The 23,856-nt window shown below is 39.1% G+C and overlaps 3 protein-coding genes across 3 annotated transcripts; 2 read left to right on the top strand and 1 right to left on the bottom strand.

Annotated features, from left to right (window-relative positions):
• Positions 1-5,363, bottom strand: spast (spastin). The gene is made up of 16 exons (XM_005936311.3): positions 5,012-5,363; positions 4,831-4,914; positions 4,672-4,755; positions 4,429-4,589; positions 4,194-4,327; positions 4,001-4,094; positions 3,821-3,895; positions 3,622-3,693; positions 3,454-3,529; positions 3,262-3,353; positions 3,051-3,130; positions 1,433-1,475; positions 1,147-1,226; positions 999-1,069; positions 876-916; positions 1-792 (listed from the first exon to the last, which is right to left on the bottom strand). The coding sequence occupies exons 1-16, from the start codon at positions 5,127-5,129 to the stop codon at positions 667-669; spliced, it is 1,431 nt and encodes a 476-aa protein (XP_005936373.1). The 5' UTR covers positions 5,130-5,363; the 3' UTR covers positions 1-666.
• A 2,859-nt stretch (positions 5,364-8,222) lies between these two features.
• On the top strand, positions 8,223-16,906 carry memo1 (mediator of cell motility 1). Its single transcript, XM_014338090.2, has 9 exons — positions 8,223-8,711; positions 9,976-10,057; positions 10,147-10,215; positions 10,398-10,510; positions 10,962-11,073; positions 11,514-11,656; positions 11,776-11,852; positions 12,896-13,000; positions 14,384-16,906. Exons 1-9 carry the CDS (start codon positions 8,651-8,653, stop codon positions 14,513-14,515), a joined length of 894 nt encoding a protein of 297 aa, XP_014193576.1. The 5' UTR covers positions 8,223-8,650; the 3' UTR covers positions 14,516-16,906.
• Positions 16,907-17,296: 390 nt separating this feature from the next.
• On the top strand, positions 17,297-22,847 carry srd5a2b (steroid-5-alpha-reductase, alpha polypeptide 2b). Its single transcript, XM_005936312.3, has 5 exons — positions 17,297-19,873; positions 20,477-20,640; positions 20,744-20,845; positions 20,917-21,067; positions 21,174-22,847. The coding sequence occupies exons 1-5, from the start codon at positions 19,602-19,604 to the stop codon at positions 21,238-21,240; spliced, it is 756 nt and encodes a 251-aa protein (XP_005936374.1). The 5' UTR covers positions 17,297-19,601; the 3' UTR covers positions 21,241-22,847.
• The last annotated feature ends 1,009 nt before the right edge of the window (positions 22,848-23,856 follow it).

Genomic DNA, 23,856 nt, shown 5'->3' with positions numbered 1-23,856 from the left:
TAATGTAATGAATGCATTTATTGAAGAAGAAAAGTGGGAAACCACCACTACAGTTTGGCTCAGTGAAATAATTTTCAGCTTATTGTAACAACACAGTTTACTGAGCTGTCAAATACAAGTATTAATATCTATAGACGACTGGTGCAGATGGAAAACCTTCATAAACAAACTTATAATACAAAAAAGCCCACATAGGCAACTCTTCTCCCAATTATTGCTCGTGTTATGCATCTAGGCACGGAGAGTGTTAAAGTCAGTACCATCAATGTGTCAGAGTATCAGGTGACTAAATGATGTCATCTAAAAAAGGTGAGGTCACGCTCAAGATTGACTTGCTTCTTTTTGCGAGGCAAGTGGAAAGCTGTCATCTACAGGATGTTTTCAAAAATAAATATTACAATTTCAAGCAGCAATTCAATATTTTAGGAGTGTAAAATTACAGTTTCAAGAAAGCCCATAAGAATCGTATTAGCAAATTCCTTCTGTCAAACAGAAAAGGATCTGATAATGCATCCAAATGTCCCAACATTCATACATTATTGCTTTAACATTATTGCTTTAGGGTTTATTCCATCTTTAATTCAATTCAATTACCTGTAGAGGAAATGAAGGTAAACAAATTTGATTTAAATTCAGATTCTTTTCCAGTTGAGATGGTGAGTGAGTTTAAATTGCTGATGTATCACCAAAATCTTTGTTCCATTTTGTGTACATATTAAGAGTTGCTGGACTAACAGTTGGTTTGATTCGCTTCAGAGAATCCTCAAAGTCTTTCTTCTTAATGTTGCGCACCTGTGGATATACACGACAGTATAACTGTAAAAACAGTACAAATGAGACATATGTAGGATTGGAAGTAAAAGCTATTCTCTCACCTCAGCAGCAGCCATATTACGGACTTGGTCTGGTCCCAACTCTGTACAAAGCAAAGTTCATATAAACATTAAAGATGTGGAAGTATGTGCGACTCTGTGACCAGCATGATAAAAGACTCATACCTCGTATTGGGCCAAGTGCAGCATCTCTGGCTAATGCTGTCAAATCGCTCCCTGAATATCCTGCAGTCACTCTGTGAAGAAAGTTTTGAGGGATTAATGCAAAGTGACATAAAATTATCCCTCTGAAGTCTTCAGAAGTGGAACTCACTTTGCAAGACAGGATAGTTCGTTTTGGCTCAGTGGACTCCCGTGCTTTCCCAAAAGATTTTTCAGCAGCGTAAATCTTGTCTGGAAGAACAAGAGTTACATCATATACAGTTATTAGATTTAACGGGCAACTGCTTTTTCCTCACAGGGACAGGTAGGTGTAGATAATCTTTTTCCCTTAATAAATGAAATAATAATTTTAAAACTGCATTTTGCATTTACTCAGGTTATCTTTATAAACAATTATTTCAGTATATTTGTGTATGTATATTTTTCTATGTATATACCTTCTCATCGGGTAAGGTCACATATACTCTTTTTGCAAAGCGCCTGAAGAACAAAAAACAACAAATGGTTGTAAGTCACGCATGAAAATAATCCTCCAACAAACAAAAAATATATTTACAGTATTTACAAATTGCTTTGTAAAATGTAAATACAGCCAGAATGCAATGATATGCAAATCTCATAAAACCTTATTGTATTCATGATTGAATATGGAAAACATAATATACTTAAACTGAGAAAATTTACCATTTTAAGAAAAATGCAAGGTCATTTTTAATTTGATGGCAGCAACATATTTCAAAACAGCTGCGACTTCTTTTCCCTATTTTTTCATTTTATGATGTGACAAATGTTTTCAACTGGTGAAAAGTCCGGACTGCAGGCAGGCCACTTCAGCACCTGGACTGTTCTATGAAGCCATGCTGTTCTAATAGATGTAGTATGCAGATTAATATTATCTTGCTGAAATATGCAAGGGCTTCCCTGAAAATTATGCCATGGGAGCATATGTTGCCCTAAAACCTGTATATGCTTTCAGCATTGATGGTGCCTTTCCAGATGTGCAAACTGCCAACGCCATAGGTGCTGATGCACCTCCATACCATTAGACATTTGAGCTGATTGCTGATAACAAGCCAGATGCTCCATTCTCCTCTTTACATTCCTCTGACCAAGGAACAGTTTTGCACCCGATCCATTTTAAATGAACTTTGGCCCTGACAACCCAAACTGTGTTCACAGATCATTTCTGGAAGCAGTGATTTCCATGATAGAATCCCATCTGTTTTTAATGCAGTGCTGCCTGAGGGCTCACACATTGAGCAGATTTTCAGCCTGGTCCCTTGCACACATTTCTCCAGATTCTCTGAGACTTTTAATAAGATTATGTACTATAGATCAGCGGTCCTCAACCACCGTGCCACGGACCGATAGCGATCCATAAGTCGTTTGGTACCAGGCCGTGAGAGTTGAGGCTCGGGTGTGAAATTTCAGAGTTTTTATCGTTAACTCGGTATCCCTGGGTCTTTTCCCGTGTTGTAGTTGAACGAAATGTTTACACGTTACCATAGCGACCAGAGAGCATTAAGGGGCAGAGAGGAGGACGTTACTTTCAGTGTTGTTGGCGCATTTCAGGAAGACGATACTAATAAAGTTACACAATTACACAGTGAATTTGCATTTATTATTACATTTAAAAAATACCACAGCTTTTGTCTTGGTCGTATCATTTTATTTTGTTGTATTTATCCGCAACACCTTAAAGGCTTGTCTGTGAAAATATTGGATGACATTAAACCGGTCTGTGGCGCAAAAAAGGTTGGGGACCGCTGCTGTAGATGATGAGATGTGAGTTTATACTACTATCATTTGTTCTGAAACTGTAGACTATTTGTAGACAGTATTTTGCAGATTAGTGAAACTATTTACTTCTGAGATGCTCTCTAAGAGGATCTTTTTACTCCCCATCGTTCTTACTTATGCATGTAGTTGCAAAATTTTCAAATGTTAAAATTTGGCTTTATGAGATCAGAAAATTGATGCATTCTGCTTTTCTTTTGCATTTTACACAGGATTTAAACATTTTTCGAAATGTTAATGTAGAACAGCATAACATACCTTAATATTGCTTCATCGAGCTCCTGGGGCCTGTTAGTTGCTCCCATTACAAGTACCCTGTCATCCTTTCCTGACTGCACCTGAAACCCAGAAGAAGAACTTCAGAGAAAACACCACGGCTCTCCAAGTTAACTAGGATTTGAACTCCTCTGACAATGTTTGATGAGTGAATTGCTGAGCTCTGCTGTGTTTAACAAATTTCTGAACTTACCCCGTCAAACTCAATGAGGAACTCAGTTTTTAAACGGCGAGAGGCGTCGTGCTCCCCCTCCCTCCTTTCACAGAGCAAGCTGTCCACTTCATCTGAGTGTCAAACAGTAAACAGTGAGGTTTATTCATGAGCTGAACATTTTCGAGATACACTGGTGTTTAAGGCACATCTATTCTTTAGTGTAACACACACCGATGAAGATTACTGAGGGCTGTAACTCTCTTGCAACCGCAAAGAGTGCTCGTACAAGCTTCTCGCCTTCTCCCACCTGTGATGGTGACGACATGAAACATTTAGAAGGACAAAAATGAGCTAGTAGGCAGAGAGAGCTCATTAAAAACTGTTAAAAGTGTTTCTTACATATTTGGAGGTCAAACTAGCAGCACTGATGTTGAAGAATGTTGCATTAGACTCAGCAGCAACTGCTTTGGCCTTGCAAGAGGAAATAAATGGCTGTGATTCAACTGAGGATAATGAGGGCTATCAACAGCTCTATGCAAAATACAAAACAGTTTAAAACATGACTCATATGATTTGTTGTGCTGTAAAAGGAACTTACGAGCATGGTCTTCCCATTTCCTGGTGGGCCAAATAAAAGCAAGCCACGTGCAGGAGCTCTCAGACCAGTAAAGAGCTAAACAGGAAAATGTAACAAAAAAAAACCTTTGCATCTTAACAAAGAAAAACTTTGAAAGTGTATTCATGGTAAGCAGACAGATAAAGGTTAAGAAGTAATAACCTCAGGTCTTAAGGCAGGAAGGATGACAATTTCTTGAAGTGCTTGCTTTGCCAGATCCTGCCCTGCGATGTCATCAAATGACACAGTCGCTCCACTGCAGTGAACAGAGGAAATATTTTAAATGTGCAATACTTTTTTTTTTTTTAATTTCACCCAGGGAAAAATGTCTTGTTGATTGTGATGCTTCTGATACCTTTCTACAATTTCATTCATAATTAAGTTGGCCAGTTTACTGTCCACATTCTTGAAGTTTTTCATATCCCTCTTCGGGGGTTGTTTCACAGCTGCCGGTCTTCCATTCTGAGTTTTTCCCACCCGAGCGGTTGTCTTAGCAGGAATAAGATTGTCCCAGAAAGCATTACACATTAGAAAGGTAGCTTCAAATGGTATGTGCCTGCACTATTAAATAACCAAAAAAACCCACAAACCTTTGCATCAGTTAGTCTTAATGAAGGTCTTACGGGAGTGGAGGGTCTGATGGTGGTGGAAACACCTGCGGGTTGACTTTTAGGAACTGACTTTGGCTGTGGAAGAGCATGACGTGATGTCCCTTGGGGGTCATTTCTCCTTTTAGAGGCTAGTGTCGTCTCTGTGAAGAAAGACATTTGATGATCTCCAGCAAGCCTTCTCAGCATACATTACTTTGATAAAAATAATCAAGGCCAACTCACCTAAAAGGGTAAGCCTGTCTTTTGCCATGGTGAGGTTGGTAACCATTTTATCCTGGAGTCTCTTTGCTCGGTCATACTGCTCTCCTGCTTAAAAATACACTGAGTATGAAGTTACAGCTGATTGACAGCTCACAGCATACCTGAATGTATTTGTAATACCTTGCCCAGTGAGCTCTATTGCAATACCCCTTTCAAGCTCAGAAATCCCTTTCTTGTACCACTGCACAGCCTCCTTCTTCTCACCTGTTATGACAGAAAGGATGAGGTATTTATTACTCTCTTTCACACGTACAACAGCATTTAATAACTCAATACAAAATTAATAACACAATAAACAAACCTGTGTCGTCCTCGTCGATCTTCAGTGCCTTGGATATATACTCAAACGCCTGCTTGTGGATGTTTTTTATAACTTCAGCGCTGTCTTTGGGCTTACTTGCGTTTGTTTTGGTCGACATTACTCTCGCGCTACTTCCCCCTGTTCTCAGTCATAACAAGCTAAGCTAGTCATAAACGAAAACGTTTAGGCTTTAAATCGCATTTAAAGGTGACGCAGTCCTCTTTCTTTGGGACAAAACACAACGCTTTAACTTCATAGAATAAAAATTCGGGCGCTTCGTGACAACACAAACATTTCCAACACAAGCTTCCGGTTTACCGAGCGACCCAGACAGACTCCGCCCCTCTCCGTTCGACGCAACAGCGCTAGAAGGCGCCCGCAGAGCTCGTCCTCGTGAATGTACCGTTACAGTCATTAATGGACATTTTACTAGGTAAACAGAAAATACACTATTTAAGGGTAAAAACAAAAAACATATTTTGTTTTATCCCTTATATAGTATAAGTAACGCAAAAGAAGCAAAGACAATTTTAAAAAAAAACTTACGTATTTCCTTTTTATTAAAGAAAAATTATATAGAACAAGAAGTAACTTCCGGTTGAATTCCAGACTAAAAGTATGCGATGTCTGCATATTTCCGGGACACAAACTGAAAATCTTTTTTTTCTAAAACCTTAATAATGTGCACATACTGGTTCTCTTTAAAACAAACAAACCAACAAAAAACAAAGCATGACATTTGATTCAAGATTACATTTTTAACAGAGGAAGGGTTAGCCATTCAGTCTTTTTTAATTCCACCCATTTCTTATCACTATACCTGTGTTGTGTGCTGCACCCATATGGTTGAATGAAAACTGAATTCAGGTATAACAACATGACTACAGCTTTATTTGATAAGTACGTTTTACATGAGTGGCACGAGACTAACCACTGAAGATCAGTGAGACAACTCTGAAGATCAGCTAAAAGTATGTGAAGATAAATAACTGTCACTAGACATTCGTATTAGTGTAATAATGCGCTCATACTGATTTGTGATGCTGATTTTTGTTTGAGAACACAGTCTCACTTTAACAAGACTCAACCAAAAATCTAAATGTTTGCAGAAAAGTTATGTCACCACCTACAGTGAAACATCTATTTTGACAAACATTTGTGTTCATTGTTATCCAAAACCCAAAAGCTAAACAGAAAATAAATCTGAAGAGCAGAATTATGGTAAACAGAATTAAAAACATTTAGAAGGAATAACCTCAGGTCTTAAAGCAGGAAAGCTGACAATTTCTTGAAGCACTTTTCCAAATACTGTCCTGTACTTGTTACAGCATAGGAGGGCCATATATCCTTCGAAACATCTGCCGGGTGGAATTTGGAAACTGGCTTTGGTTTTGGAAGGACGAGATTAAGTGTCATTTGTCTCCTCTCCTTTTAAAGGGTGTTTTCTTACCTAAATAAGCTGATAAATAAGCTCTTTTCACATAGAGAAAATCTAAGCAAACAAAAATGCGCCACTATGAAGCACATTAGAATGTTCAGTCCGCCCCAAGCACATCTGGCCAATAAAGCAGATGTGTCTGACCAATAAGCCAATAAGCTGACTGAACTCAAGTTTAACAGGGTTTCACACCTTTGTTGTGAGAATGTTCAGCCCACTTACTGGACAGATGTGTCTGGGGCAGGAGTAACAAAAGTAAACAATTGTTGACAATTTTATCTTATTGTCTGTTTGCTCTGTCATATTGATCTCCTGCTAAAATATGAAAGAGGGCATAGGACTTTTAGCTGTATTTTTTTATCAGTTTTACAGCTTTTTCAATAGACAAAGACCTTCCTCATGGCCGCTCATGCTACACACAGGACCTGAGTAACAGATTAACAATTAAGTTACAGAAGATAATGCTTTTCCCACAATGTACTACAGAGCTTTTTTGTTTTTTTTGTTTGTTTTTTTACTGTGGGTCCACAGTAAAAAGCCCAAAGTGCTGCACTGACCGTATTTTTTTTTATTCACTATGGCAGCATTTCTTTATCATGGAGAAAAACTGAGACATACTGTTGAAATTTTACTTCTTCCTATATTAAGATAGCTCAGGGATTAAATATGTAGTTAAAACATCTTTCCATTAACAAAAAAGGCAGTTTCTCGGGTACAGACTAAAGTGGACTGTAGGCCCACGATGTAATATGAGTTTGACATCTCTGGTTTAGACAGGTCTTTTTGAAAATAGAGAACACAAGTTTTGTATTTTGTCATCCAGTTTTCTTACAGTATTTAAAAGTAGAAAGGGAGAGAGAGCCTTCAGTTTTCAGGCCCCTCTTCTATGGAACCAGCTTCCAGTTTGGATTTGGGAGACAGACACTATCTCTACTTTTAAGATTGGGCTTAAAACTTTCCTTTTTTCTCTAAAGCATATAGTTAGGGCTCAATCAGGTGACCCTGAATCCTCCCTTAGTTATGCTGCAATGGGTGTAGGCTGCTGGGTGATTCCCATGATGCATTTAGTATTTCTTCTTCAGTTACCTTTCTCACTCACTATGTGTTAATAGACCTCATTGCATTGAATCATACTTGTTATTAATCTCTAGCTGTCTTCCACAGCGTGTCTTTTGTCTTGTCTTCCTTCTCTCACCCCAACTCTCACTCCAACCCAGATGGCTGGCCCTCCCTGAGCCTGGTTCTGCTGTAGGTTTCTTTCTGTTAAAATTGAGCTTTTCCTTCCATCCTCATAAAAGTGCTTGCTCATAGGGGTCATATGATTATTGGGTTTTTCTCTGTATGTATTATTGCAGAGTCTACCTTACAATATAAAGTGCCTTGAGGCGGCTGTTGCTGTGATTTGGCGCTGTATAAATAGTTGAATTGAATTGAATCTAAATCCATGAGAAAAGCAATTAGTTTTTAAACAGTCAAAAATCTCTCATGGTAGCAAACAATGACTGTAGAAATGACTGTTTTCTACAGTCACTGGTAGCAAAAGTACTCCTTTCAATCCTAAGAAGAGGAATAGATACATTTTGGTGGATGCCCTATTGACGTCCCTGCTTTTTTGCCACGCTGTACCCGCTCACCTGACGGACAGCACAATTTCACAATCAAACAACATCTTAGTAATGGCTACGCCTCCTGGATTTTTTAACCAATCATGTAAAGATGAGCAATCAAACAGCCAATCGGACAGCTCTGACGTCTCTTCGATAACATTTTTTTCAGACCCGCCCCTTGCCTGGCTTGACAGACAAGTCTGTAATCCTCAGATCCCAACTGTGACATCGCTGCTTTTATTATTACTGTTCTGAGTGTTTCATATCGGCACATTACAAACATTCTGTAATTTGTGCCTTTCCGCATTGCATGCTGATATTAACAGACTTTATGCCAAACGGACCCTAGCTACTCTCCTGGCTAACTTATTAACCGGTAACAACACAAGGGCCATCTGACGGTACACTGAGCTTGTTAGCCAGCCAGCTAGCTGCTGATTCTCCAGTCGAACTGCCCTTTGTCTTTTCAGGCAAGTCAGCTAGCAGGCGTTGGTTTCTTCTCTCGGGTAGTTAACCCAGGATTTTGGAGTTTTGTTTTTAATTTTTCGCCTGACAGGAGTGAAGCAAACCAAGATAGGCGGCTTGGGAACCAAGATGTCGAACCGAGTGGTGTGCAGAGAAGCAAGTCACGCCGGGAGCTGGTACTCTGCTTCGGGTAACTGTCAATGAAGCACCATCCGCGTTAGCACACCTTGTGCTAGCTGGCAGTCTTATTTGTTTGTTTTATGCTTTGTGTTCTATTAGTTTTTGAGGCTTCTCATTATGCGTAACTTACTGTCTTTGTAACTGGGCTCCTGGTGGCTTGCCACCGCAGAAATGAATAGCCAGTGTCAGGGCTGTAACGTTAGTCCATCCGTTTTTTGTTTTTTTTAAGTCGGCTATCTAACTGTTATCGACTGCCGTCTCTGTATTATCCCATTTGGTGTACGATTGGTTTGAACTTGTTCAGCACCTCCTCCTCGGATAGTGCGTGGAAATGTCAAAACAAAGCATTTTTGACTATCAACTCAACGAACGCTAACTTGGCTAATATTGCAGAACTTCCTGGCCTACGTGCTAGCTAGCCAGCTACACTTAAGATTTCCCGAAGCTGATTACCTACATTAACTTATGCGGTTATTGTCATTATTGTGTTCTTGTTGGTGTCTGCCCCTGATCCGCTTAAGTTATGTGTACAAATGCTCCCTGTCACAGAACAAAGGATTGGGTAGGGCAGGGCAGAAAGCTGAAGGTTCATGTTGCACCCCTTCCCCCATTTCACAAGCTGTACGCTAGTTTATTTTTTTTATTAAATCCCAAAAGGCTGCCCGATTATCCATTAGAAACTGCCATTTACAATCCTTTTTGAGACAACATATAAAGCAGATAAATACTGAAAACAACAAATGCTGAGCTAACATTGATTACCGTGATTCTGGTTGTTTTTCTAACAAATCATTCAGTTCTGTGTGCTGTTAATGTTGTCAACTATTGACACTGGTAAACATGAACTTTAGTAGTTTATACTGTAATATAGGCATTGTATTCCAGTTTAGTTAATCACGTTTAGTAAGGTTAAAATTGGATTATGACACATTATAATGAGCTCCAGCTTTACAATAACAGTTGCCCAGCATATAAAAGATTGACAATACTATGTTAGGCTTTGTCAAGATGGGCTCTTATCCATTTCTTTCCCGTTCCAAAATAACTGACAAGGAATAATGAACTGCTGTCACAGCTGGATTTCAGCCCAGTGCATTGCTATTACAGTGCGACATTGGTAGGGATCTAAAATGATTGTAGCCTTATCAAAGTGTATTTGGACTATTTCTACAATTATCATTTGATTTTGTGACCCCTCTTTATTCTAGTGTTGGTCTACTCTAGTGAAATATATATACAGGTATATATCTTTTTTTGTTTGTTTACTTTTTCAGGATCCCAGCTGAATGCACAACTAGAAGGCTGGCTGTCTCAAGCACAGTCCACCATCAGACCCGCTAGAGCCATCATAGCACCGTAAGCACACATTGACAAACAGAAGGAAAATGTCTTCTGAATGTGTTCAATGCCTTCTTAATTGTAATATGGCTTGTTTTTGTTTGTAGCCATGCAGGGTATACTTACTGTGGTGCTTGTGCAGCACATGCCTACAAGCAGGTTGATCCCTCTATTACGTAAGTGATTCTGTTTTCTAGCTCTCTTCCTCATTTAAGAAGATGCTTTGCATGATTGTTTATCTTAATTCCACTTTTTCCACAGACTGAGCAGATGTGAGTGTAGATAGCAGAGTAAAGAAATGTTGGTGCTGTGCTTTTTGCGAAAACAGCTAATGAAATAAAGTTCTGTTGCCCTTCAGTCGTAGGGTGTTCATCCTGGGACCTTCACACCATGTGCCCCTCTCTCGCTGTGCCCTGTCACCTGCAGACATCTATAGAACACCCCTCTATGACCTGAGAATCGACCAGAAGGGTATTCACTGTTTTCAAATATGTCTTACATCTTAACTTGTGCTATAATTTATTTATAGGTATTTTGCACATCCTCATAAAAGGTGTTTTGAGGATGTGCAGTGATGTGAGGTAGTAACGTGACAGTTTGGATAGCATTTAAAGTGTAAATTTCATGTTTTGTGCCAAAAGCAAAGTGAAGAACATTTTTTTTGGAGTCATTGCTCTTAAAAATGTGAAATGAAGCAAGCACAGAGCTTCAACATACAGACCTTATGCCAGTTTGGCAGGTGATACACTTTTAATGATCCTCCAACGACCAGACATTGCCTTGACTCTGTGGTCAGGGCTTTCTTTTTATTTTTTAGATTTTCTTCAGCTAGGCACTTGTCAGAATTCTAATCTCACTGACTTTATCAGTAGTCGTGACTATGAAAAAATTCTCAAAATAAAGTGAAATCTCTCTCTTTCAGTTTATGCTGACCTCTGGAAAACTGGGTTGTTTGAGAGAATGAGTCTGCAGACAGATGAAGATGAGCACAGTATTGAAATGCACTTGCCTTACACTGCTAAAGCCATGGAGAGGTAATGCACATGAGTGACATTCATTCAAGTGGAGAATCAATCTATGCATTTAAAGGGAACTGTCTGACAGATTGAAGCTTTTTCTTGACTGTTTCTGGCAAAAGTAAATACAAGGTACAAAAGCTCTGTTACTTCTGTTCTCTTATTTTCCTTCACGTCCTATACTATGCACCAGGCACTATTGTAAACCAGAATCACACTGGTGCAGGGACACATGGATGTGCATAATTTATACAACCTTCTGTTAGGTTGGCTGGAGACAGAGCCATTTTCATGGTTCTGAAAAACAGGGATCATGTAGTAGAACTTGAACTGAGCTAGGTGACTCCATAATGGGAAATAAGTTGAAATCAAACCATTGATGTTGACCAGTGAGACTAAAGTCACAAAGTTGTTGTTTTTAGCATGTAAAAGTTAAGTTATTATTATTGATGTTGCAGCCACAAAGACGAGTTTAGCATCGTGCCTGTGCTGGTGGGTGCGCTGAGCGAGTCAAAGGAACAGGAGTATGGGAAGCTGCTTAGCAAATACCTGGCAGACCCTTCTAACCTTTTCATCATCTCATCTGACTTCTGCCATTGGGGTATGTACTGACATGACACACTGAAAACAGCAGTTTGTGATGCAAGGATAATTTGGTCTAAATGACATAATTACTTGGCTGTACCCAGCTGTGTACTGCGGTGTGTTTCTCTCTTGAAGGTCAACGGTTTCGCTATACATACTATGATGAATCTCAAGGGGAGATCTACAGGTCTATTGAGCATCTTGATAAAATGGTAACTACTGAGATATGTAAGATATAACATGTAATATAAAATGTTGGGGAAAAAAGTGATTGTAAATTTTTTTCAATGAAAAGAAGAAATCTGATCTATTTCACTGAGAAAAAACACTTTCATCGGCCACATGCACGGCTGCTGTGGGTAATTAAGCACATATAAAACGTGCACAACCAATAAAAGCTATTGCACATGGCATTTTGAAAATCTCATGGCCTTAATGAGACAGTTTATTTGCTTGTACAAGTCAAAGATTAACTAAATTTAATGATTAAAAAAAACCTACTGAATAGCAGAGAAGATTTATAGATTTTTCTTAGGGTCATGATTTTTTGTGATAAACTCCAAAATAATTTGTATATCAATTAAGTACAGTATATAATGGACTCTGATGAGACTGATATATTGTTATATTGGTAGGGGCTTAGATATTGGCCATTTAACTACTTATGGATATCAGTATCTGCATTTATAACTGCCAATTAATGAAAATGTGAAAAGGGAGACGTCATTCAACCACGCACAATTTGTCCACTAGAGGGCACTTACCAATTTACTGTGAAAGCAAAAAAACTACACTGCCATATTATCATAGTAAGGACTCAAATTTACATATAACCATGTTATGTGTAACTATGGGTGTGTGTCTCAAAGAAAAACAATTATTGGCCAATATATCGAATTTTTAAATTACACAGTATCAGTATCAGTGTGAAAAATCTTATATCGGTCAGCCTCTAGTATATTACATGAATATAAAAAAGGAACGTGAATATCCAAGCTGATTTTCACTGCAGGGTTTCTGATTAATGACAGTTGCATTCCGCTTATCGAAGATCGTTTTATTGCGCATGCTGATTCATTGTCATGACCTACTTGGCCAGTCGCAACACCTAATGGAACTGAGCCATTATGAGTGTTATTCATTTCACTTATTATTCCTGCTGCGGCGAGTCATAATGTGTTCTTATCCAAAAAAGATACAAATTTTTGCAGGTATGAGGGTACATTTAAGGTTTAATTTCTTTCTGTCTGTCAAGGGGATGGGCATTATAGAGCAGCTGGATCCCATGTCTTTCACCAACTACTTGAAGAAGTATCGCAACACCATATGTGGGCGTCACCCGATTGGAGTGCTGCTAAATGTAGGTAACCCAGGAAAAAGTCTTACCAAGTGTATTTCACTCACACTCGTGTTATTAGGTACACCCCCTTAATTCTTCATTACATAGATTCAGGATATTGACATGATGGGGGTGTGGATGCCATTTGAATACAGTGAACTCAGTGTCATGTTTAAGAAACCAGTTTGAGATGATTGGAGCTTTGTGACATTGCACGTTATCCTTCAGCCATCAGAAGATGGGTACACTGTGGTTAAAAACGGATGACCATATGTTTGCACATACTCAGAAAAAATACTCACACTGTGGCGTTTAAACAATTTTCAGTTGACACTAAGGGACCCAAGGTGTGCCAAGCAAATACCCCCACACACCATTAAGCAAGGATTATACTTTCTGCATCCGTGAGTTCACTTGGGTCCCAGTGACATGAATTTTGTCATCAAACAGTTTACTGAAATTGAGGAATTTCGATGAGCATCCCTAAATAAGAGCCTCAGTTTTCTGTTCTTGGCTGACAGGAGTGGCGTCCTGTGTGCTCTTCTGCTGCTGTAGCCCATCTGCTTCGAGGTTCGACTTGTTGTGTGCACAGAGATGCTCTTCTGCATACCTTGGTTGTAACTAGTTGTTATTTGAGTAGATGTTGCCTTGCTATCAGTTTGAAGCAGTCTAGTCCTTCTCCTCTGACATCAATACATTTTATTTCTTTTTCGAGCCATTCTCTCTGAACTTCATGTCTGTGTGCCCAAATGAGTTGCTGCCATCTGATTGCCTGATTACATATTTGTGTTTATTCATTTTTTGTGTGTATATAACAGTCGTTGATAAAATTCATGTTGTGGGCTGACTTTATTTGTATTTTTCAGTTTGACTGATAACCCCAAGTACAGAATCTTCAATGAAATGAGGTTTAAACTACATGTTTTAATCAAGAAGTCAGCATCCTCATCAGCTTTTCTATACAAGAAACACAGAAAATACAGAATCTAGATTCATCTTGAGGTGATCATCCAGAAAATCCTAAGGAAATATTACGCTGTTATTTGATTTTAATATAACCTTTCAATGTAACCTCTAGTCCGACATGTATGACATCCTTCTGGGCTCTGGAAGCAGTGCTTTCCAGCTAGTCCATTTGTCATGACACCCCTATATTTCTTGTTTGTTTTTTATTTTATTTGGAAAAGCTAAATTAAGATGTGACATAAGGAGGATAGGTCTTAGTGCTACTCAGGTCCTCTGGCCAATGGTCAGTTGACATTCAGGATCCAAATCCATGTCCTTGTCGAGAATAATTCCCTAAAACGAGCCAATCTGTCATCGTTATCGTCTTTGTTTGTCTAAAGACTCTTGCTGTGTCCCATGATGTGAATTAGTGCCTAAGTGGATTTTGCTGTTTTGCAGGCTGTGGCTGAGCTGAGGAAGTCTGGTCTAGAAATGAACTTCACTTTCCTGAACTACGCCCAATCAAGTCAGTGCAGGAACTGGCAGGATAGCTCTGTGAGTTATGCTGCTGGGGCACTCATCGTTCATTGAGGTCAACTTTTTGCAGGGGCCACTGCAACGCCGCCACCCTGCCCTTACTATCTATCGCCATAACCCGACCTAGACACCCTCCCTCTCACCCAGTTATGCCCACTATTTGCAGGAAGGACCTAGACACTCAAAGCCAATACAGTCTTCTTTCTGTCTCTCCCTCAGCTCTCCTCTGCCTTTTCTCCGCCAGTTTGAAGTGTGTCTCAGAGCTTTTGGTTGAAACATTTTGCTTGAAGTGCAGTTTTGAGATTTTGTAGGAGCAAATGGTTAGTGGAGATGGGAAGAGTATGCAGTGTTTTGGCTTGGAGTAAGCAATGAGAGGGGAAAAAATAATCTTATTTAGGTTTTTGCAAGGACTGTAGTCTTCTTAGATCCCTTTTATTTTCCTGACTAAACAGATTTGAGTTGTAAAAATGCAATCTTTATATTTGGACTCAATCTGTTCTCTTGTAATTTGCCTCAGAATAAGAATTAAAATAAAACTGCAGATATTAATGGAGACTATTTAAACGTTGCCAGATGAAAATGGAGTGTTTTGGCTGACTGCTTCAAGCTACATGCGATTTAAACTTTGAAAACAGTGTCATAGGTAATTACTACCATTGCTCAGCACGTGTTGTAGTTGCTAACAAAGGGCTGCACCCAACAAAGTTCACTAACCCCCCTTACTGTACAAAACCAAAAACAATATTATTATCCTTTTAGTTTATTAAACACAATATTTTAATCATATTTTATTCCTTTTTGTTTTCCTTATTTAGTAGTTTTAGATGTGATGATATTTACTCAATTAGTGTGTAGGTTTGAACAAAAGCCGAGTCGTCACTTGAGCTCTAAAGCCATCAGCCAGTTTGCCCAGTAAACTAGTGTATACAAACACCGCTTCCTGACTACAATCCCATGCTTTCTAGCATGCTAGAGCCAAACTGCAGTTATGTAGAAATACAATCAACGGTGGATATTGTGTGCGTGACTCCATCTATGAGACGTCCAGTCTCCGTTTACAACTCCACCCCGACTTTCTGTAGTTACTGAACTGTCAGAATAGGAGAAAGACAGTTTTGTTACACATTCAGCAACATTTCTTTTTGTCTAAACAACAGGCAAAGCACTGAAGACCACAATGACTTGCTTAAATAAGATCTCTCCCCAGTGCAATGCGTGGTAAACCTTATCTGGATTTTTTTGATTGAGGAATGCCAAAATTTATTGGAAAAATGTAAGTTTTCATCCTTATATTTGGTTTACAGTTTGGAGAATTCATTTCAGAATTACTAATGAGACAGTGCAAGTGTTTCTTAGGCAAGTACTGTGCATAAGGCAATTAAAGATGGCTCGAGTATTAATATCAGCACAAATGCTTTCCTGGTAGTTTTAACAATCTACCCGGTGTTGCTCCCTGCTACGTTTTGGATTTATCGGAAGTGTCAAGCACAAATATTTTATTTACTAACAAGCGAAATAGTTGCTGCCTGAAATAATTCCGTTTCCAAAGGAATGCTACATGCAGACCCCCCCCCCAGTGATTTTTAGTAGCAGTTTAGGCTTTTAGTACCAGTAACGATAATAGGCAGCACACAAATGTCTGCTGTCCTGTTGTTTAAGATTGGAACGTCACTTTTCTCTGACTTTTGCTGCTAAAGTTGAATATTCCTATTTAAGCAAAGCAGTCCTCTAACATTAGCCCCTCCCCTCTTGGCACCAAAAGAGGCACCACACTCAGCATTAAACTACAGCATCTGTTCGAATGAAGTGGGCACAGACTGAAAGATGAAATCCCAGAATGGCTTGACCTCTATTGCTAATTTAAGGGAAACTAGTAAAGCATGACACACTGTGCTATTGTGCCTTTTATCACTGTTGCACATATACATATAAAGCATATTCTCACTTTTAGTCTTATTTTAGAATGTGTACTTGAGTTTTGTTTTTTCTCACGTGTACCCTCCCCTTTGCCTATTGCCCGACGGTGTCTCCAGCTCGCCCGACACACCAGGAATATTCTACCTGTCCCCCCGTCATCCGTTGGTCTAAAATGGCACCAACTGTTATCTCCTTTCTCCAGCAGGGAGTGGTATTCCTCTTTCTGCTAATCACCTCATTCCTGTAGAGAGAGACAAAGGCTAAACCTCAACACTGTTCATTTTCTGTTATATGAATATTTGTTTGTCTTTTAGAAATGTTTTTTGTATTTCTTGTTTTTGTTTTTTGTTTTCTTTTCTTGGTTTGAGAATTGGAACTTACACGTCACAGACCTAAAAATATACTACTTAACTACTCCCTTAATGGAGTTTTTTTGATCTCAGGTTCCACTGGTAAAGCATCCCAAAAGGCTCTTCAGATGAGGCCGAGGATTCATGTAACAAAATGAGTAAAATGTACTGAAAAGCTTGTCTGCTCTGGTGTCTCGTTCTTCCGGTTTTTACAATCACAGAAAACGCACTGATCTCATACATCCATGTAACTTCTCAGTCACTGACTACATTGAAACCAATTATGTTTTTCAATACCAAACACTCATTTTCACCCCAGTTTACCAACTAACAGACATAAGCGAACAATAGGTTTACAGTGCAGCTTCTATAATAGACATCCTGTGCAAACTACATCAGTCATGAAGCAATTTTAAGGCCAATGTCACCAACAGGGGGGAGGCAGGTTGCATGACAACACTAGTGTGTTTATTTTGGGAGGTAAAATATGTGAGGACTTCAATAGTCAAGTTTTTGTTTCAGATAGGAACCGATTCCACTTTGTGGTCATTTTCAAGGCTATAGTTTGAGTTGGTGTTAAATTGTACTGTTATACTGAGAATTATTTGTTATTTAGCCCATTCTTACTAATGGAGAGATGGTGGACAGAATATTACAAACACTAATCTGAAACTCTTTCAGCACCAATTGATCATTAAGTTCTTTTTCAAATAGGAAGGACACATTCTGGAGCAGTTTTACTACACTATAAGGTTTCCAAAATGTACCTATTAAAAAGGCAGCCGATTGTGCTTGTGTGTATTTGCACAAAACTACTACAGATTGTGTTGCTTTTTAAGTCTACCTTGCTTTATAGTACATATTTCTACTAGTTTTTTACATATTTGACCACTGAACTCAAATTTCCTTTTTTTTTTTTAAAGAAAATGTGTCTATATAAGTGCTGTAGCTGTGACTTGACTAATGAACTCGGATGCTAGATAGCTGCTGCTGGTTCCTTACTCATGCCATTTTCCCACCAGAAGCATTTGATCAGTTGTAGAAGGAGTCATAGTACAAGTTGAAGTTAACAAGAATTCTAACCACCAATGCTAAGTCTTTAGTTACCCTTCACTTTTTAATTAACTTGGTTGGTTGATTATTTCTTTGTTGTAACCTTGCTTCTGGGCAATAAATCTTGTACCGTTCAAAAGCCTGTTTATTTCGTGGAGATGCAGTTGCGGGTTGTGCACATGAAAAACTTGCCAAATCATCTCTGCCAATGTCAAACAGCTTATTCTGCTATTGACTCTTGTTTGATGTCGTTTATTGGACTGGATCACTGAAGTCTGAAGAAATAACACCAAAAAAAGAGTGAATAGCAGAATAAGCTGTTTGACATCAACAAAAAAATTTAGCAAGAATTTTATGGGCTCAACCCACATACTCAACTTTGCTTCTCAGCCCAATTGTATCCCCTTAATGCCCTTTCCTTACTTTTTTATGTGAAGTTTATTTTGCTTTCAAGGAGGCAGACTTTGTTATTTTTAGTGCAAAAGTTCCTCAAGCTCTGTGAAGGTCTTTTGGAGTTTTTCTTTGGCTGACATTGGCTCCTTTGTCATTCATTTTAATTGCAGTCCTTGTACCTGACCTTTTTCAGAGGAACTTTGTTTGTTTTGTTAAGGCACTTAATACTGACTTATTATTAAATAGACATAAAACAGGCAACATAGGCACTTTGTTGCCAGCGGCCTGTCACAAATACACATAATTCTTTCACATTTCTTTGGTTGAATATATGAAAGAAGCTTGGAGAACTTTTCTTGAAGACTACTTAAACAAATGACAAGAAAATTTGACAGAGATATAAACGGCATTTCCATGTATGCTTGCACCTTTCAGTTCATTGCTGCACCTATTTCCCATTTTCCTAGCAAAGGTTAAAGAAATGAGGGGTGGTTTGATACTTTTACACAGTATGTTTACTGGGGAATGAACATCAAAGACAATACAAGTTAAATGGTGTTGCACAGAGTGCTGAATTTTTATGTTTCCCTCATTTTCACATGTATTTAGAATCCATGTGAAAATGAGGGAAATGTATCAAATTTCTACATTTGCTACATTTCTACATTTCCTGATCTGAAAGAACAGTGACCTAGCTGTGTGCTTGTCATGGTTTTATTGAGGCTGAATGCTTCAAATGATTAATTTCAGTACTATATTCATACCGAGTTGAACATACCAAAAAAATGAACTTTTTGTGCAAATGCATATCATATATATCATCTGATCACTGAACCCTGAAGCTAGATACATTTATATAATCTATAATCAGGATTATAATCTGGACTTTGACTTTGCTATGAATTTTTGATGACTTCAGTCAGTCCTCCTGTGCCAGCTGTACCCTCTTGGTGGTATTTAGTAGGAGAGAAACTCTTACTCTAAAGCTACAGGACTCTGAACATTTACCCTCATGCCTTTTACATATCACTTGGAAATACAAAAAGAGCAACATAACTGAAGTGCACTTCAGGGATTGCCATGTACATCTGTAAGCAGTGGTGGTTTTGAGCACTTTGGTTACCTCTCATACTCAAACTTGTGGTGACTCTTTTCATGTGTGTTACAGCTTTTGGAAATGTGACAGTTTAACATCAAAATGTCTTCCAAGACAGAGAAGGCTAATCGAGACATTGCCTCTAGCAATGTTTGTACCTACGCTCTGAAAGCTCAACCTGTCAACAGCCTGATGAACACACACACCTCTTTCTTTATTTTGGGAGGAGTCTGCAAGGCGATTTACATCCATTGAGCTTCATACATATGCTTAGTTCGCGAGTGGAAACGGTCACAGCAGTTTTTACCGGCTGAGGCGAACACTTGCTAGGATGCACTGCCATCAGGACTTGGTGAGCTTTTTCAGCTGTGGACTTATTCTGGCAGGAGTTTGGCACCTGGTTTATCACAGGAAGTCACAGAGCTCCTATGGACGCTACATGGCATGCCCTCCTGCTAGAATGGTTCCTGCTAGACTAGCCTGGTTCCTTCAGGAGATGCCGGCTTTCATCATCCCTCTACTTTTAATGCTCACCACGCACAAATCCACAATTATGGGGAAGTACCTGCTGCTAACGACCTTTTGCGTGCACTACTTTCAAAGGTAAAAGCAGAAAAACAAGTCAGCTTTGTGCCATTTGCTATGCATGTGAAGGGAACAGGGAACATGTATTCACGACAGTAAACAGTCGTGAATACATGTATTCCTATTTACAATATTCCTATTGAATCTTTCCAACATAAGTGATCAACTTTGATGTTATTTAAAAAAAGGAAAGTTAAAATCCCTCCTCTCTAACAGTTTGTCTTTTCTATTTTACATAAAACAACAAAGACGTGGCGTAATCATCTTTTAGCTGCTGGATGTACATTACGTATTGAGACATTTAGTGAAAGCAAGAGACAAAATTTCAGATGGGGACCTAAAAAGCAAAAGAAAAAAACAAAAGGAGGTTTGAAAAGGATTTTTCCTGCTGCTATAATTCAAAACAACACTCTGAGGAATGCTTTCCTAACCTCCCATGAAGAGTGGAGCTTAGTGGCACCATTTTAGTTTTCACCTTAATGCCAAATCATTTATACAGTGTGCTTCCAGTGGATTGTAAAAACACAGCTTTTTCTGCATCTACCAGCATGGAAAAAATGTACCATTATCCCCGTCTTTTGCCACCCCTGCTGCATCTACCATTTTGTTCCCCAATCATAGAACATTTGTGTACTCGCTATTGATGAAAGGAAAGCCTTTCCCGCTGAGTGTGATGGTGACAGCGGGTTTGTTCTGCTCTCTAAATGGTTTCCTGCAAGGACACTACCTGCTGCATTGTGCCCAGTTTGATGATGAGTGGTTTACGGGCTATTGCTTTAAAATTGGTAAGTGGAATATTTACTCTTTGGATGTGAAAGTCAGAATCTAATTGTATTTTTTTTATGTCTCATATACTGAGAATTCTTTTTTTGTTGTTGTTGTTTTCAGGTTTACTGCTGTTTTACATCGGCATGGCCATTAATATTCACAGCGACTTTATTCTACGCAACTTGAGGAAACCAAAGGAAGTAATATACAAGATTCCTACTGGTAAGAAACAGATTAGTGACCAAACTCCCACTGTGCTTGTATTAACCTGCAGTCTACTTAATCTCCTGCAGGAGGTCTGTTTGAATATGTGTCTGGTGCCAACTACTTAGGGGAGATTGTGGAGTGGTTTGGATACGCTGTAGCCAACTGGTCTTTTCCAGCACTCTCATTCGCTCTGTTCACCCTCTGCTTCATTGGACCAAGAGCCTACTACCATCACAGGTGCCTAAGATATTGATGTGAAGGAGTCCTGACACAAATACTAATACTCAACTAAGGATTTTACCCACATGCTGTTTCTAAACCATTGTTGTTTCTTCTGTTGCAGGTTTTATCTTGAGAAATTCAAAGACTATCCCAAGTTTCGAAAGGCTTTAGTTCCTTTTATCTTCTGAGGGAAAACATTCATGTATTGCAAAAAACTGTTTACCGTGGTCTATAACATGTTATACAACATTGTTATTAGTGAGGCCTTAACGTGGAATAGTCTAGTTAGCTTGGTTTAGTTAGTGTTTGTATTTAAGAAGGTAACAAGGTGAAGTGTATCAATAGTATTTGCAGCTTGTGAAATTTATGCATGATGTATTAATAAATGTATTTGTCTTGTTTATTACTGATACTCATACAACCGAGTTTCCAAAAGTCAGGAATGCTGTTTGAAATTAAATCAAATGTAAGAATCCACTGATTACCAATTTTACCAATCTTGCTTCAAAACTGCTGGTGCCATAATTTTTGGGACAATTTCACAGCTTTTGTAATTTTGTGTCCGTAGACCATCACAGTGGGATTAAAACTAAACAAAAAGATGTTAGTTTCAACTCAAATGGTGTAACAGCAATAGGACCATAGCCCACCATTTTCAGTTGTTGTGAAAGTAACTGGAAACTTAACAGACAGCCGGTTTCAATTGGCCAGGTGAGACCAGTTCTGTCATTATTCTGTGACAAATGAGATAGAGATTTGGAGTCGATCCAGTTGTTGAATTTTACATTGGAACTTAACATGAGGTCTAAAGACATGTTGATGCAAGTGAGGCCCTCATGAGGCTGAAAAAAGGAAAGTATAAATTAAAAACAAACCTCTCTGTTTAAGAATGTACCAGCAAAATGAAAAGCCCACAGAAGGCAATTACAGTATGTGATGGCAAATTCCTTCTTTGATTAAGAAAAACAACTTCTCCACCAGTGGAAATGTGCCACTAGTATTTAATGAAGTAGCAGGATGAACTGTGAAGCGTACAGGCCAATACTCTCTGCTCCAACTCAGCCAGATGTTGCAAAACTGATAGGAGACCCTTTCGCAGTGCAAATGGAAAATAACCCAGAGGCTACTGCCAAAGAAAGACAAGAATTTCTCAAGGCAAAGACATGGGATATTCTTCAATGGGCAAGTCAGTGACTTGATCTCAACCCAACAAAGCGTGCTTTTCAGTTACTGAAGACAAGACTGAAGGCAGAAAGTCCCACAAACATGCAGGAACTGGCTGCACTGAAGGCCTGGCAGACTATTGATGTTGCCTAATACTGTTTGTGAGCCACGGTTCAAATTCAAAGACTATCCCAACTTTCGAAATGCTTTGTCCATAGGCTCTAGACTTCAAGCAGCCATTGACTACACTGGCTACAAAGAATTTTTATCCAAGTTTTAAAAACAATCTTTATAATTAAAATTTTATATAAGTATATATATAACCTCTTGAATTAAAGCTGAATATATGCACATCTGTCACATTTGATTAAAAATCTACTTCGTTGGTTTACAGAGGAAGCATTACAAAAACTAATGGACCTAACTACAAGGCTCCAAAAAAACCCCCCAAACTTTAAAGTTACACTTTTTAAAATCAGAATACAGCATCAAGTCAGTGAATCGTCTGGGATATTGAGCTGGTCAGTCCAGTAGCAGAGGGGGTTGTTAATCAGTTTCTTCATCAGTTTCCTCTTTGATGTTAATGATATTAACGACAGGTGCACTAGATGGGCAACAATGAGACGAGCCCCAAAACAGGAATGGTTTTACACGTGGAGGACACTGACATTTTCGCCTTTTCTGTTTTGCATTTGGCTTAGAGTCAGAGTCACTACTGGTAGCACGAGGCAATACCTGATACCAGAAGGTTTGCTGGGTTTCCCATCACGGTCTCAAGAGCACGGAGGAGATTCCAGGGGACAGGCTCTGGGAGAGCTGGACAGCTGTGCATGTAAAAGGTCCTTAACACATCAGCAGGACCGGTATCTGCTCCTTTGTGCAAGGAGGAACAGGATGATCACTGTCAGAGCTACAAAATGACCTCCAGCAGGACACTCATGAGGGTGGTCTAAGGGCCTGATGTCCTCTAGTGGGCCCTGTGCTCACTGCCTGGCACCGTGGAGCAGATTAGCATTTGCCATAGAAAAACAGAATTGACAGGTCCACCACTAGTGACCTGTGCTTTTCACAGATGAGAACAGGTTCACCCTGAGCACATATGACAGATGTGAAAGGGTCTGGAGAAGCCGTGGAGAATGTAATGCTGCCTTTAACATGTGGGTGGGTGGGTGAGTGATGGTCTGGAGAGGCATATCCACTGAGGGGCACACAGACCTTTACAGGCTAGCCAACGACACCATGACTGCCATTGGGTACCAGAATGAACCCCATGGACCCACTGTCAGAACCTATGCTGGTGCAGTGAGTCCTGGGTTCCTTCTGATGGATAACAATGCCCAGCCTCATGTGGTGAGAGTAAGGAGAGTGTCAGGGTACTCGGTCTCCTGACCCAGCATGTTAATTCTTTGTGATTTTTTGTATTATTGTACTTGTGTGAGTTATTCTATGGTTTCTAGTTTTGATCCCTTGTCCTTCATGTTTCTCTGTGTCCTGTGATATTATTCTGTTATTATATGTTACCTTATATATGTAACAAAAGTAGTTGAATTAGAATACTGCTGTAGATCATATTATACCCTTTAATATAGAGTGTGTGATCTGTATGTAGTTTAGTTCTCGTTATACTTTTGAGTTAACAG

Source organism: Haplochromis burtoni, unplaced genomic scaffold (genome assembly GCF_018398535.1).
Source record: "Haplochromis burtoni strain Fernald_Lab_line unplaced genomic scaffold, NCSU_Asbu1 Contig_207, whole genome shotgun sequence".
NCBI classification, from domain to species: domain Eukaryota; kingdom Metazoa; phylum Chordata; class Actinopteri; order Cichliformes; family Cichlidae; genus Haplochromis; species Haplochromis burtoni.
This window is presented reverse-complemented; position numbering and strand designations above follow the sequence as displayed.